This window comes from Marmota monax, unplaced genomic scaffold (genome assembly GCF_021218885.2).
Source record: "Marmota monax isolate L192 unplaced genomic scaffold, Marmota_monax_Labrador192_F-V1.1 WCK01_AAM20220418_F8-fsc00152, whole genome shotgun sequence".
NCBI classification, from domain to species: Eukaryota; Metazoa; Chordata; class Mammalia; order Rodentia; family Sciuridae; genus Marmota; species Marmota monax.
This window is the reverse complement of record NW_026694348.1, coordinates 3526732-3543248: the sequence shown is the minus strand read 5'-3', so window position 1 is coordinate 3543248 and position 16517 is coordinate 3526732. Positions and strand designations below refer to the sequence as shown.

The window sequence follows — 16517 nt, the reverse complement described above, 5'->3', positions numbered from 1 at the left end:
TCAATGATATGAGTTATTTCCACTTTCTGGCCATTATGAATAATGCTGCTGTGATTATTGACATACATTTATCTGTTTTGAGTCCATTTTCAATTAACATGGTTACAGAAGTTAAAATGCTGAGTCACATGGTAATTCTGTTGAGCTACTGTGTGTGTGTGTGTGTGTGAGAGAGTGAGAGAGAGAGAGAGAGAGAGAAAGAGAGATACACAACTGGAGATTGAATTCAGGGCCTCACACATGCAAGCAAGCACTCTACCACTGAGCTACATCTCCAATCCTTTTACTTTATTTATTACTAAAGACTGAAGCCAAAGGAACTTAACCACAGAGTCGCATCCTGAGGCCTTTCTATTTTTTATTTTGAGACAGGATCTCACTAAATTGCTCAGGGCCTCCCTAAGTTGCTGAATTTGGTAACTTGTCATACTCCTGCCTCAGCCTCCTGAGTCAGTGGAATTATAAGCATGTACCACTATGCCCAGCCTTTTATTTTGAGACAGGGTCTCCCTAAAATTTCCAGGGTGACCCCCCACCCCTTGCAATTTTCCTGCCTCAACCTCCCCAGGAGCTGGGATTACAGGTGTGCACAACAGCAACAGTAGGGTTTTATAATTCAGATACAGCTTTTTGGTAAACACAACAGCCACAAGAGTTACCTACTCATTTGGAAAACTATTCACTTCTGGACAGGTTTCCTTCCAACCCTCTCAGGCCCCAGATGATGATCTAATTTCAGGAGCTTAACCCTTGTTTGGGTGCTAACTTGACTGTGTTGCCATTCCAGTCTCCTGGTTCTCACTATTTTCAACATTGCTTTTACATATGTAAAGATACACACACTGCAATGGTAACACCCCAAGTGAAAAGTTATGAAACTAACCATTGTTCAGATGTTTAAGTCATATTTTCATCCTTAATGCATTTAGCAACATTAGATAAAGGCATTAAAAGGATGTTTTTCAGCACATACATGGATTTTTGAAAAGGAAGACTTTTGTTAATCCCACTCTTACACTCAACCATTTAAAACATGCTGAACTTGGACAACTGTTTAAGACTGTATTATTGCAAGAAACAGACTTCTTTTCATTCCCAAGGTTAGCAGCCTCTCACTATCATTACCACCAATTATAGATTTTGTTAAATGAGAAAAATACAAGTATGTAAATTCAAATAAACTATGTGGAAAACTATGCACAAAGTGCAAATCTGAAGCATCTCTGCAAAGAGCAGAACAGAAGATGTCATGGAGATCTTTCACTATTTAATAAACAAACTTGCACATTTGAATTTTTCAAAAATACATGTTCTTATACTATTGTGTAATGGTTTTAAATTAAATGTATTTACAACACATATCGAATAAATTTTATGATAAAAAAGGCAATGTTAGCTAAAAAGACGAACTATCAAAAAGAGGCTAGCTGGGATCCGTGGTGCATACCTATAATCCCATCGGCTCGGGAAGCTGAGGCAGGAGGATTCTGAGTTAAAAGCCATCTTCAGCAATATAATGAGGCCAACTAAGCAACTCAGTGAGACCCTGTCTCTAAATAAAATACAAAATAGGGATGGGGAGGTGGATCAGTGGTTGAGTGCCTCCAAGTTCGACCCCTGGTACCCCCACCGCAATAAAAGCTCAACAGGCAATTCTAATATCACCATATCACATACAGAAAACTTCAATCTCAATTGAACTTTACAGCAATTGAACATTTATAAGCCCGGCAAGCCAGGTATTTTAGACCATTCTAATAGATGAGGAAAAAGCGGCTGAGAAGATTTAGAAGCTTTTTAGACAAATGCACTGATTTTTTTTTTAAAGATGTTCTTCTCTTTCACCTTTAAATCATGATTTACAGCTGAACACAGGCAATGCATGTTCATAATCCCAACTACTCCGGAGGGGGAAACAGGAAGATTACAAATTCAAGGACAGCCTTGGCAACTTAATGAGACCCTGTCTCAGAATTTGAAAATGTAGCTCAGATAGAGCACCCCGTGGTTCAATCCCCAATACACACACACATACACACACAGAGTAAATATGATTTAGCTGTAAAATTTAAAACCAAATGTATGTAATTACATAATACAGTTATCCAAGAAAAACAAAAAGCACTGAGTTCAGGAAAAAAAAAATTACTGGTCAACATATAATGAATTAAATAAAAGGAAATTTATGTTTATTATTTTCTCCCCATGAATGAAATATTTAATGATTTCTCAAAGACAGTTTATCTTAAAATAGCAGCCAACCAAAATCTCAGTTTTTAGGTTTCAAGTCACTATATGAGAATGTTGTTCACAATATAAATGTGTCCATTAAAAAAAAATCTAAAGTTTAAAGGACTTAGACAAAATATGCCAATCACAATGCGTGGACATACCATCTACGTTTAAGTCTAAGGGCTAGTTATACAGCTGTAACTAGTCAATTTAGCAAAGTTTCAGCTGTGGGCTATAAATAACAGCTGCAAAACTGACTCTAGTGGCCCAGAGTTCACCAGCTATTTAAAAGGCATAATTTTACAATCCAAGATAGGACAAGAGATAGGGAGTCATTACAGCAGTCAAGACAATATTTTTTTTTCCTAAAAGAACTGAGCCAAACGATAGAGAAAAAAGCCTTACCAAATGCACAGTAAGTTGAAAGACACTGAATACCCACTGAAGGAAGTAAGTTCTGGAAAAGGTTAAAATGTATCTGAGATACATTAATTGAAAGCCAGGTATTTAGCTCTTTCAATATATAATTTATGGTTGACGAAATCACAATTCAATAGGAACCAAACTATTTAGCTTTCATGCTGAGGGTTGCTTCAGGAAAAAATACTTTTTAAAATGTGTGCATTTAAAATAATTAAATTCATACATTTTAACTGGAAGCTAACTTCAAAAATTATCCCCAAACTGAATCATTCCTTTTCATCTCCACATTAAACAATTACATCCTCTAAGATACAAGAACAAAGCATAAAACCAAACACACGTAAGAGACCTGAATATCGGGACTACTAACATTAAAACCATAACACTAGTAGTAAAGGCAACTGAAAGTTAAAAAACAAACTGGGGGGTGGGGTACAGGTTACTGAATCCAGGGATATTCTACCACTAAACTGCATCCCCAGAATTTCTTAGTTATTTTGAAACAGGGTCTTGCTAAATTGCCCCGCTGGCTTTCAACTTGCAATTTTCCTGCCTCAGCCTCTCAAATCATTGGGATTACAGCCATGTGCCACTGAACTTGGCTTAAGAGTAAAAATTTTAATTCATATTACTTAAAAGATCCCACTGAAAGATGTCTTGAGAAAATAAAGCAGTCACTATTTGAAAAGGACAACATAATAGACATTCTCTTGCAAAATAAAGATGACTGGTATTTTCTCTGAATTTACATATTTTTCTCCAAATCTTTAAGTGCACTGAGATTTGTGTGCCCACTATCAATCAACCAACAGCCATGCAGCTTACAGCTTCTCCTGACATAGCACAGGTAATGCCCAGTTTCACCTTAATTAGGTGGATATTCCAAAGATAAAAAAGTTCTACATGCCACAGAAACATAAATCTCTCATACATGAACTCAACTGAAATAATGCAAAACTGAAATGTACTTATCCTATTTTTAAAATGATTCACACCATCAAAATCTTCAAATTGTTTATAATTTAAAATTCGTCAGCACTTATTCATAAGAAAGTCATTACATGTTCTAATAAAATATTAGTTTTGAAACTATGCTTTATAAACTTTATAATTCCATCAGCTTGAGCTGTGTGAACATGAGAGACATGATATAAAACAGGAGCAAAACTACAAAATACAGATCTACCAGGGGAATGTCCACAGACTCCACACAACCAACCCCAGGAAGCAGTGTACTTCCATTTGAACACCAGTTTCTCAACATATTGAAAAGATCTTTTTTGGGCTGGGGATGTGGCTCAAGGTGCGGCCCAGGTTCGATCCTCAGCACCACATACAAACAAAGATGTTGTGTCCGCCGAAAACTAAAAAATAAATATTAAAAATTTTTTTAAAAAAAAAAGATTTTTTTTCCTTCTTTTTTTTTTGTGGTGCTAGGGATTGAATCAGGGCCCTGTGCATGGGAGGCAAGCACTTTGCCAACAGAGCTATATCCCCAGCTCCCTGAAAAGATTCTTTTTGGCCATGAAAGAAATCCTCAAGAACAACAAAGTGATTCAGTTTTGAACTAAAGAGCATTTCAAACTAAAAATGACTTTTCTCACAGAACAGGACAAAATTCAATAAGCATCTCACACCTGGTCAATATTTTTAAAAAAAATGCATCCAAACTGTGAATGATGGTGCATGCCAATAACCCAAGATACTCCATAGGCTAGGCAAGGGGATCACAAACTGTAGGCCAGTTGGGGCAACTTGGTGAGACCCTGTTTCCAGTTTAAAAAAGGGGGTTGGGAAATATAGCTCAGTGGTCAAGTGCCTGGGTTCAACCCCAGTTCAGGTGGGGAAAAAGTATCCTATAAAATAGAAATACTTAAGTTTGCATTTAATCCAGTAATCACAGTTTAGAAAGTTCAATGATAATAAGCAAAATACTGCATTTAGTTTTCTTTTTTTAAATATTTTTTTAGTTATAGGTGGGCACAATATCTTTATTTTATTATTTTATTTTTATGTGGTGCTGAGGATGGAATCCAATGCCTCACGCATGCTAGGCGAGCGCTCTACCACTGAGCCCTGCATTTAGTTTTCAACCTGAACACTCCCACATATTCATCTTAAATTCTGCATATGGCCAATGAATATTTTGCCAGTAACTTCTACTCCTATCTCCAAGTTAGAACATTAATGAAATCTGACATCCCATTCCATTGCCAATCCCAAGAACTGGGAATATGGTAAATGCTATACTTCATTTTTTGTTCCTTTTCTTTTTTTTAATTGATTAAAAATAATAATAAATGACAGCAGAATGCATCACAAATCTTATTACATGTATACAGCACGATTTTTCACATCTCTGATTGTACATAAAGTATGTTGACACCAATTTGTCTTCATACATGTACTTTTGGATGATGATATCTATAACATTCAACCGCTATACTTCATTTTTGGACTACAGGAATTATAGGATCTAAGAATGATTCTGCATGAAATACACAGTCCTATTACAGAGTTCGAAATCTGTCCTTGCACCTTGACTCAACAGTAGCAAATGGCTATTCTAAATAAAGTTAAATGACCAACAAACCCTTTGAAAACTGGTTTCAAATTGTTTTGAAACTTAAACACACACACAACACACACACACATATATGGACTGAATGAACATTATCAAGGGAAAACACCACCTTGTAGGAATTTAAATCTATAATTACAAACAAAATCCTTTTATCAAAGCCACAAATTATTTCCTGAAGTGCTCTGCCAAAAGTTCAATACAAAATAAGTTTGAGGATCCAGTGTTTTAACTCTACACTTTTATATTGGCTTCATAGCCTTGAATAAGAGATTACTGTAGCAATGCAAGTTTTCTAAACCAAAATGTACCTCCGCAACTGAAGTGTTTTGCATCATCTTTAAATAACATAAAAATCCATTAGGCAAAGAAAGGTACACCTTTAAATTTACTTCGCAGTTTTGTTTCATGTATGTAAGTGTCTACTACAAATAAATCCATTACTCGGCTTCTACAAAGTACTGAGATAGTCAAAGTTTCAAAGACATTACACTCTGGTTAATACATTTCAGAATACTTGATGCTAGCGCCAAAACAAGGAATTAACCAAAGTAAAGCAAAAATCTACAATATTACAAAGAAAAACCCGAGACAGAGATTAGAAAAATTTTAAAAAGAAAATAATCTGAAAGGCAGCTCACCTGCAGTTAGGTGGAGGGTCTAAAGTGATGTCTGCCAGTTCCTTCTGAATCCTGGAGTCAGGGAAATGAGAAAGAGAAACACAAGACGCATTAAGGCCTTGCAAGCCTCCCACCTGTAACTACAGGTCTGGCAGACAGACCTAGCCGCGATAATTGGATTCCACTGGGGAATGAGGAAAAGACACATCAAAAACTCAGGTCTGGGACTGGGAATGTCGGTAAGTGATAGAGCACCTGCACAGATGCGTGAGGCACCGGGTTCAATGAGGGGTGGGGGTGGGGGTAGGGGTAGGGGTAGGGGTAGGGGTAGGGGTAGGGGTAGGGGTAGGGGTAGGGGTGGGGGTGGGGGGGAGGGCAGATCTGTAATTCAGGAAAAAACTTTTTTCCCCCAGAAGCAGTGAAGCGGAAATCTGAGGTCTCCTGCCATCATCTACAATGTGTGGGTTCCAATTTCGCCTCCCACATTTGCCGTTTTCCATTTGGGAATCGTTTTAAAGATTCCCACTTGCGAGCTGGGCTGGTGGCGCACGCAATGACTAAGAAGTCCGAGGCAGGAGGATGGCAAGTTCGAGGCCAACCGGGGCAACAAGGCGAGACTGAGGTCTCAAAATTTAAAAAGGGAAAAGAAAAAAATATGAGGCGGGCTGCACCCTTCGTGATCGAGTGCTCGCCTAGGAGGCACAAGGTCCAGCATTCAATTCCCCGCACCGCAAAAACAAACAGCCCCACTTGCGGAGCAGTTCCCTGATTCCTCCTTCCCCCGCTCCCCCGCTCCCCCTCTCCCCTAGGACAGAGATCAGAGCCTCCGTGGGTGGGAAGGTCGCGACCCTCTGGCCTCCCCGCCCGGGGAACGCGCCGGTCCAGCCCTAGCCTGGCCCGACGCCCTCACGTCCGGCCCGGCCCGGCCCGGCAGGGCGCCCCCAGCAGGCCGAGGATCCCAGGACCCGCCCGGCACCGGCCCGAGTCCTCGGTGACGGAGCCAACATGGCGGCTCCCCGCGAGGCCCCTCGGGCCCTGACTGACCTGCCAGGCGTCGCGCACCCTCGGGGCTGGCCGCTCGGCAGCCGCCCCCGCGGCCGGTCCCTCCCACCCCTACTTGTACACAGACGGCTCGCGCTGCGCGGGTGAAGTTGCCAGACTGAGGAGATGGGGTGCCCGCGCGGGGGGACGCTCCGGGTGCTCAGCGCCGCCCGGAACCTCGGCCCCGACGCCACGCGTCGGCCCGCAGCACCCGCCCGGGCCGCACAGGTGCACCGGCGCCGGCCTCCGCACGCTCGCTCAGCCCACCTCTCCAGACCTGCCTTTTCCTGACGTCCTAACTTCTTGGAAGGCCTGCCCTTTCCTTCCCTGTGGACGCGGAACCCGGACCCCAATTTTCTGCCCAGGCACCAACCCTCGACTTCACAAAGAGTCCCATCCCCCACTCCTAGGCCGAAGCCACCAGGCAGTTCACACCAAGCCCTGGCCTTTTGTCTTCTGCTTACCTAGGCGCTCAGAGCATCCATGAATAGGACAAACTTGGGGCCTAAGAGCCTCTGCCACTTCTAAACGCCGCCTATTTTTTATAATCTTTTCTCCTATCATATAAAGCCCTCCGGGCTGTGTTACAACTTAAAAAAATCTCACCATGGCAGGATGGTAGTAAAAACAAGAACAAACATACACGCTAGGCAATTTGAATGACAATGATGCTTTTCTCTTTCCAAAGGTTTTCGGAGGGTAGGAAGAGGCCAGCTATATGCATGAGGTTTTAAAAGGCGTTCTTCCACGTTAAAGTAAAAAAAAAAAAAAATTAAGGGCGACGACTGGGGAAGTTCTTTCAACTTCCCTATTGAAGGATATTTCCTGCCCCCTACAAATCTGATCAGTTTAAGAAAGGGGTTTTTTCAGTCTCTTCTGTCATCTATTTACCAGTGTCCTGCTAAATTCCCCTGCTACCAATAAGCATTTCAATTCAAAGACAGTGGCATCCCTGTTGTTTAACTCACTGGATGTTAGATTTAAGAGTTCCAAATCCTGGCTTCCTGATTCCCTACTTGCAGCTTTTAGAATTGGCTGTAATTGTTTTTTTGTTTGTTTTTGCAGTACTGGGGATTGAACCCAAGGGGGCTTTACCGCTGAGCTATAACCCCCTTTTTAATTTTTATTTTAAGACAGGATCTCTCTAAATTGCCTGGAATTTACAATTCTGCCTCAACCTCCCTAGTTGCTGGGATTACAGGCATGCATCACCGCAGCCAGCTGAACTGACTGCATTTTTAAGACCTAGGTATGAAAAAATATCCTCTCCTTCGGGTCAAATAAGGTAATCGCTTCCTTAATACCTAAAAAGTGTATTACCAGACAGCTTTATGCACTTCATCTTGACAGCCAGCATTTGCACCATTTCCAGAGTGCTGGCCAAAGATTTGCAAGAGGAATACATGCATATGTCCCAGGGAGTGAATCTTGTTCAGAACACTCTCCATAGGGGCTTTCCTCTCTCCGACCCCCCCCCCACCCCATAGTTTAGAAACCACTTTCCAATGTGCAATGAGTAACCCCTTAAGTCTGCCAATTCAGTCTTGTTTTCACACCATCTCTTGGTAAATTTGTCTCTTCCAATTCTATGGCCAATAACTATCTTCCAAATCAATATATTTCACAAAGCACCATCTATAGGATCCCACTAACATCAATTTTCCTTTTACTCTTTCCTGGATATACTGTCCCTCTCCACCTTTTGCCTTTTGATATTAACCTTAGCTCTGCTTTAACACAAATAGTCACTCTTTCAGCAAGTTCTCCAGGCAACTAAATTCACTGTATAAAAACAAAACTGGTGTTAACTTATAGGTAAAATCACTATTTGAAGCTTCTCATCTCTCTCCCAGCCATTCCAAATAATCTTTTAACCTCTTTTGCCTAAATGAGCAAATTGAGTCTAGGGAAAAATCTTTGTGAATGCTAACAAAAAGCACACTATATTTTATTTGGTACCTATGCCTTTACCCCCCAATATATTCATGTACACCAGGGATACCCAGCAAAATATAGAAAAAAAAATACTAATGACCTAAAGCAGATATCCTACATTGGGGCAGGTCAGGCCAAAAGCAGCCTGAGGATAGGGAGCTTAGAGGCTTGGGGGAGGGGTAATTGTTAAGAAAAGGACCCAGCCAGAGTGGATAGGGTAGATGCCAGATTCCAGGAGAACCCACTCAGAGCTAATCAAAAAAGGCCAGTTAGGACTCCTGGGAAGATGAGACATAATCAAATTAACATCTTGAAAATGACAACAATCTTCCAAGTCATCATGCCATTTCACCCAAGAACTTCACACTGTTTAAAATAAGCTAAAGTCACTACATTGGCCCACAACTAGGTCACCAAAACAGTTTACTAAATTTTCCAAAACTTCAAGTCAGGGGAAATGACAGAACTCAAAACTCTCAGGCTCACTACTCTTCTGAAAAATCCCTTTAAGAATGGAATCCTATCTAACCCAGCATTTGGATTCCTTACGGTCTTCACAGCTTGCCACTTTAAGGTTTAACAACTATTTAACTGAGAACAGAAGGATTTATGAAAGGGTTCCTAGAAATCTGCTATAGATTATTTTAAGGGTCATGGGGATCAGAGGATGTTACTTAAGGATGATGGTGGTAAAAAAGTAGCTAACACGAGAGAAGAGGAAAGGAATAAAAAAGCCAAACTACTTGAATTCATTTGAAAAAAAGGGAAGAGGGTGAAAATTTCAGTTTTACAGCATGAGAGCCAATGGCACCAGGAGGAAAAGTCTCCCTGAAATTTGGCAAGTAGAAATTCTTAGAAAAGAGTCACAAAAACAACGTGGAACAACCATTTTACAATCATTTACTGGTTGATTCATTTGCGTCAACTCCCCAAGTCAGAAAAATCTCTTAAAATTCCATCAGAAAACATCACCTACTAAATTTTTTGCCTGCTCATGTGAGCTACTTATTCCTTTTGCAATTTGTGGAGAGAGCACTATGCAAAAAAGATCATCCCTGCAACAGGTGATGAGGAAGTAAGACGGTCATAGAATTCATTTAGACACGACTTGTCTGAGAATGTGTTAGTAATTAAGAAGTGGGATGACAGCCTTGGAGAGGGTAACAGATCAGTGACCAAATTTGAGGGTCACTAACAAAAGTAACGCGGACTCTTACAAACTTCAGCAAGAAACTCAAGCAGCAAGCCACAACAGCTGCATGTGGACAATGATTAAAAGTAAAACAGAAGAGGCAACAGAGAAAATAATTAGGGCTTCCATGGCCCCATTTTCATTTTTGAGAACACATAAACTATGAGGAGCACTTAAGCTACCCTCACTGGGAGGCAGATCAAATGCAGTACGAGGCAGTTCCGAAGACAGGAAGCCTGTGGGGGGGTGGGGAGGGGATACGGTACCTCTTGGCGCTGGTGGAAAGGAGCTTGGAGTTTTTGCTCATGCTGACTTTACTCTCCTTCTTCTTGGGGGTGTTTGTTTCTTTCTCGGTTTGCTGGTTGGAGGACGAAGATGAGGAGGAGCTGGTGCTGGCCCTCGAATCGTCATCCGACATAGCGAACCCCCCACCCCACCCCGCAAACGGCCCCTGCAGGGGGAGGGAAACAAAACAGAAACACACAAACCATGCAGGCGGTGTAAATAAGGAACTCGGGTGCTGTCAGGAGGGCACAGACCCTGGCTGCACCCGGCCGCCCACCACCCGCTTTTCAAAGTCTCCAGGCCCATTAAAGCTTTTGCAAATCGGTCGTGGCTTGTTTATTTTTGGCCCCAAGTGAAGGACACGGTGGGAAAACGGTCTGGAGCCCTGCAAGCAGCCCCTCCCTCGCCCCCCGGGGCTCCCCACCGGGCCGGGAGGGAAAGCCGAGGTGGTGGAGGAGGACAGGGGCGCGGGGTGCCTCGGTGGGGACAGGAGGGAAGGTCCCGGCGGCCGGCCGGCCTTGGGGCTGTTTTTGTCCGCTTTCCGGGGGTCGCGGGGGGCCGGTGGCCCGGGCGAGACTGCGGGGGCCACGAGCGGAGTTTGGCGAGGTCGGGAAGCGAGGAGGGGCGGGAAGGAGTAAGAGAGGAAGCCGAAACGGGGGGACGGAGGCGGGGAGCGGGTGCCCGGTGGGGGAAGGGAGAGGCCGCCGGGGGGCAGGGGCGACGAGGCCCGAGGCCCCGCGCCGCGCCCCGACGCCCCTCCCGCCGGCCTGCCCCAGGGCGGCCCAGCTTGGGACTGCGCGGTCGGGGCGGGGGTCCCGAGCACACGCCCGATCGCCCCCCGCGGAGGGGTGGGGGAAGCGGGGGGCTCGGCCTCCGCAGTAGCGGAATAACAATGAGCCCGTCGGCCCGGGAGGGGTTAATCCCCGCGGCCCCCGCCCCGGAGGAAAGCGGGGCTCCCCCAACTCCCCCTCCCCCGCTCCCGGCCCCCTTGGCGGCCAGTGGGGGGCTCCCGGGCAGCGCTGACAGTTCGAGCTACAATGCCCCCCCCACCCGGCCCCGACGCGGGCGGCCCCCGCACCCCACGCGGCCGGGGGTCCCTGCCCATCCCCCGCAGGCGGGCCCCGGACCCCTGGGGCTCCCCGGCCCCTCTCCACCACCATCCCGGCCCCGTGCCTGGCGGCCCGGGCGGCGCGGGTCCGGGAGGCGGCGAAGGGTGTCCCCGAGGCCCGGCGGCGCGGCCGGGGGGCGGCGGGCGGCGGGGGGGATCCCCGTACCTCTCTTTGTGTCTGGCTCCTCCGTGCCGCCGCCGCGGCTGCTGCTGCGGCTGCGGCTGGGCCTGGCCACTCGTGTCTCTCTCTCGCTGGGAGAGAAGCGGAAGTGCAGCAACAGCAACTATTAAACAGGCAATGGCTTCCCCCAGCCACACACGCTCGCACACACACCACTCCTCCTCCTCCACCTCCTCCTCCTCCTCCTCCTCCTCGCCCTCACCCCTCCCCCACCCGGCCCGGTCCCACCCACCCGCGCTCCCCTCCCCCTGCAACACCTCGGGGGTGGGGGTGGCGCGAGGAGGACACCGGGGACCCCGGAAAACCCTGTCGCCTTCCCCACCCACACCCCGACCCCAGCGCCGCCTCCGGACGCCCGGGAAGGGGGCGAGGGGTGTGAATTTTTTCTCAAGTGGTTTGGGGGACCTGGATTCTGGGCGCGACCGGGGAAGCGGCTGAGAGACGGGGGGCGATGGAATAGAGAGAGGAAGTTCTTTCCAATGAAGGCTTCTGGAAAGGGGTGGGGGGGCGGGAGTGGCAAATGAGTGAAAAAGATGGTCATCTGGTGGCAAGGACTTTGGACTAGAAAATGCAGCGGGAACTCCTCCTAAAAAAAAAGTGATCAGTTTAAAGAGAGGGAAGGAAAAAAAAAAAGATCCCTCAACAGGGTTTCCTTTGGGCTGACACTTGCTTCTCCCTCTAGCAATTTACCTGCCTGGAGCAGAGGTCATGCCTGTGAGAAAATCCCAAGCTTGGAATTTTCTGTTCAGGGCACGAGGCACGTGCAATTTTACAATATTAGAGTCTTCCATTCACTTTTTACAGAAAGTGGTGTGGTTTTATAAAAGTGATTGAGAGGATTTCGTGACAGGTAGAAACCAACGTGAGTCGGGGTTTGCAAATGTGAGAGTCACTGGGAATACACAATATTCCACTGAGTTAGACGGGGTTTAGGATTTTTAGTGTCCGTTGACATTAGATGTAAAGTTTGATTTTTTTAGAAATCGGATGGAAAGTTATACGGGTTTTTTTTTTTTCTTTTTAACCTTTTGCCACAATAAAAACGCTATTCGAATAAAATTTTTAGAATAATCACAACAATTCTGCTGAGTTGTTCCTTATTTAGCATTTTAACAAAATTGATTTTTAGAAATATTAAGTCATCAAATTACAACTTAGTTTCTTACCTATTTGTCATTTAAATTAAAGAGAACTGAAATAATGTGTGCCATCCAAATACAACAGTGCACACATACAAGGTCTTGACATTGAGGAGACAATCCCAAGTCAGATTTCCACAGCCCACTTAAAAATATTTCATTCAGGTTACCATCATTTTCTACGGTAACAATGGCTTCAGTCATCACTGAACAAAAGATACAAAGAACACGGCATATCAATAACCAGAAAAACAGGCCTTCCCGATACCCAGCTAAGTCCCTTCTAATAATCAAACTGAAATCCCAACTTTATGAAGATTCAAAGTAGCTGGGCATGATGGTATATGACTGTAATCCCAGTGACTCAGGAGGTTGAAGCTGGAGGATAGCAAGTTCAAGGCCAGCCTAGTCAATTTTGTAAGACCCTGTCTCAAAATAGAAAGGGCTAGTAAAGCTCAGTGGTAAAGTGCCTCTGGATTCCATCTCTACTACTGGAGGAATGAAAAATGATTCATAAAGTAATGATATACACTTCTTGCTCAGTGCTTATGAGGCAAACTTTATCTACCAGAAGTTGTCAATAAAGTCAAGAAATGTAAAACTGGAAGAATATAGATCATCATTTCAGTTTCCTGCCTCCAGACAGAGCTCTCCCTCCACTACCCAAAAGAATTCGGATTTTGAAAAGATCTCCAGACATACCCTTTCTTAGAGTTTGGTTTCAGGAGTCCTGGTAGAGCATATAAAAATTATGACATTCCTTTATGTATGATATTTGAAAACAACAAAAAATAATAATAATAATTCCTTAAAAAAAACTCTTATACTTTTGTACTTTTTGTACTTCTGATGAAAATTGTATATTTTGCAATAAGTAAATTTTTAAAAAACTCAGGATTAGGAAAATAATTAAAAGACAGTTATGAAAATTAGCATTTTCTCTTATTAAAGTTTGAATTTCTGATATTTAAAATACGCATTTATTTTATGAGTACCAATAGTGGGGGGGGGGGATCATACATGTATAAAGACAAGAGCTGGCAGAGATCACAGGAAAATAAATTATTTGATTTGTTAAAGTAACCAGGACAGCTAGGCACTCCTGAGGCTGAGGCAGGAGGATCACAAGTTCAAAGCCAGTCTCAGCAATTTAGCGAAACCCTGTCTCAAAATAAAATATAAAAAGGGCTGGGGATGTGACTCAGTGGTTAAGCACCCCTGGTTTCAATCCTCAGTACCAAAAAATAATAATAATTTAAACATAAAGTAACTAGGACACTGGGTGAATGTTTCTTTAATATTGGTTTTCATAAATTATATACTTGAATACTAAGTATAATAATAATTTTAATGTTTTTGGAAAATTGAACTTGATTTTTTTATGTTTCATTGTTGATGATTGGTTCAGATTGGTCCCTGGGGAAATTAATCATGAACTCTAAGAGTTCATCCTGGGTAGGGAAGTGCTTTCCCAGGTATCTGTCTAGAAGCCTCCTAACCCTCTTCTGTCCTCCTCTAATCTCTAATACACACTAGTTTAAGTTAGTGCTTTATGGTTTTAGAATGACCTGCCGAGGGGGAATAAAGACCTCAAAATGTTTAGAGAATAACCCACTGCTTTCAAAAGACTAATCTGTACGTATTTTGAATGTACAGTTGCCTTAGGAAAAAGATTCATTTGAAGCCTTCTAGTTCTTCTACTTAATAACTACAAGGCCTAAGGAAGTAAATTGATATTCCTGAAGCCAGGTGTGGTAGTTTATGCCTGTGATTCCAGCCACTTGGTCCAGGCCAGCCTGAACAACTACTAAGACCCTGTCTCAAAAAATATAAAAGGGATGGGGATGTAGTTCGGGGTAGAGTGCTCCTGGGTTCAATCCTCGGGAGAAAGTGGAGAGACTAGGAGGAAGGAATTCTCAGGGAATAAGGATTTCATTGGTAGAAGGGCCCTAAGAATGGTTCACATTCATGTTATAAGTGAAGAAATTAAGACAAAGAAAGTTGGTACCAATATCTTATCCAAGGTCATGCAGTAAATTGGTGGCAAAAGAGCAATTCTGACCCATGCTGTTCACAGATGATCCTGTCAGTTCTGGCAATATTGGGGTGGAAGAAGAGCCTCGATTACAGTTGGAGAAAACTATATTAAATATAAAAGAACACTGATAATATTTTCAAGACTGCATTAACAATTAAGACATAATTGGAAAAGTGGGCAGATGGGAGCAAGCTAAGGGAATCACTGAATTTGTAACATTTACTTGAATAAACTAATGACCACTGTGGAAGGCCCCTACCCCTCATCCTGAGAACAATCCTCCCTCTTTATTTATTTCATATTTACAGATACGTATTTTTCTTTCTTTTTTTCTTCTCTCTCTCTCCTCTCTCTTTTTTTTTCTCTCTCTCTGCCTTTTGTACTAAGGATTGAACCCAGGCATGCTCTACTATTGAGCTACATTCCCAGCCCTTTTTGGTTTTTGAGTCAAGATCTCACTAAATTGCAGAGACCGGCCTCAAATTTGCTATCCTCCTGCCTCACTCCTGAGTTACTAGGATTACAGGCATGCACCACTGCCACTATGCCCTGCTTATGGATAAGTTTTAAGTAGGTAATACATTTTCATGCAGCATTTTTCTTTTCTTTTCTTTTTTTCCTACCAGGAATTGAACCCAGGGCCACTGAGGAATTGAATCTACCAGGAATTGAACCACTGAGCCACATCCCCAGCCTTTTTTATTTTTTGAGATGGGTGGGGTCCCCCTAAATTGCTTAGATCCTCAATCAATTGCTGAGTCTGACTTTGAACTTGTGATCCTCTTGCTTCAGCCTCCCAAATTGCCTGGATTACAGGCATGTGCCACTACACCAAATCCATGCAGTATTTTTCTAAAGAAACCAGAATATGTGCTTCGAAAATATCCTGTTCCCCCAACACCACCACTCCCAGTTTCCCTCAGAGGAAGCAGTTTTCTGTTGTAGTCTAAGCATGTGCAAGCAAATGCATGCGTACACATTGAATGCTTTGATAGGACTGATTCATTTACATTTTTAAAAATGCATCCAGTCAGGGTGGTGACCACAACTCTAATCCCAGGGACTCCAGAGGTTGAAGCAAGAGAATGCAGGTTCAAGGCCAGCCTCAACAATTTAGTGAGGCCCTAAGCATCTTAGTATAACAGGGTTAACTTGATGCTTTTACTATATCCCTTGTTGCTTTGAAACTTACATATTTTTTTCTGTTTTCCAATCTTCTCCTCCCTAATCTTCTTTTCTCTAACCTTTTCCTTCCTGATCTTCTCCTCCCCATCTTCTTTTCCTTAACCTTCCTGATCTTCTGTTTCCTGATCTTCTCCTTCCTGACCACTCTTCCCTAATCTCATTTTCCCTCAATCAATTAAAAGCCCCCTGTTCCTGCCTGTGGGCAGAATCTCAGCCTTCGGGACAGGAGTGGCCTGTGTTTCTCCTTTGCTAGGAAAGCAATAAGCTGCTTTGGGGACAAGGACTGAGCTGTTGGCAAGTTTAGGAAGACCCTCTCTGAAAAAAAGGCTGGGGTTGTAGTTCAGTGTAAAGCTTTAGGCTCCTGGGTTCAATCCCTGGTACAAAAAAAAAAAAGCATTCAGTCACAGAAACCCAAACAGAGGTGCACTGTGACATCTCCTGGGCTTTGAGAAAGTGGGCTCCAGTTTTCACTAGTACCTGTTCCTGGTTCTCAAAATGATCCAACTCTCTTCTTCAAGTCATCTTTAGAATATCAAGTACTTTAAAGTAGAAGCACT

General features: G+C 43.6%; 1 protein-coding gene across 3 annotated transcripts in view; it reads right to left on the bottom strand.

Annotated features, from left to right (window-relative positions):
* Positions 1 to 11744, bottom strand: part of LOC124109202 (ubiquitin-conjugating enzyme E2 E1) — a 72184-nt gene extending 60440 nt beyond the window's left edge. Inside the window, exons 1-4 of one of the 3 annotated variants that reach the window (XM_046467740.1) lie at positions 11584 to 11744; positions 10291 to 10475; positions 5878 to 5928; positions 1448 to 1552 (exon numbers count right to left, since the gene is read on the bottom strand). In XM_046467740.1, coding sequence (XP_046323696.1) covers positions 1448 to 1552; positions 5878 to 5928; positions 10291 to 10442 — 308 coding nt within the window. In that variant the 5' untranslated portion in view covers positions 10443 to 10475; positions 11584 to 11744. The remainder of the gene's footprint in view (positions 1 to 1447; positions 1553 to 5877; positions 5929 to 10290; positions 10476 to 11583) is intronic. The other 2 variants (XM_046467741.2, XM_046467742.1) reach the window with 2 other exon arrangements.
* Between the last annotated feature and the right edge of the window lie 4773 nt (positions 11745 to 16517).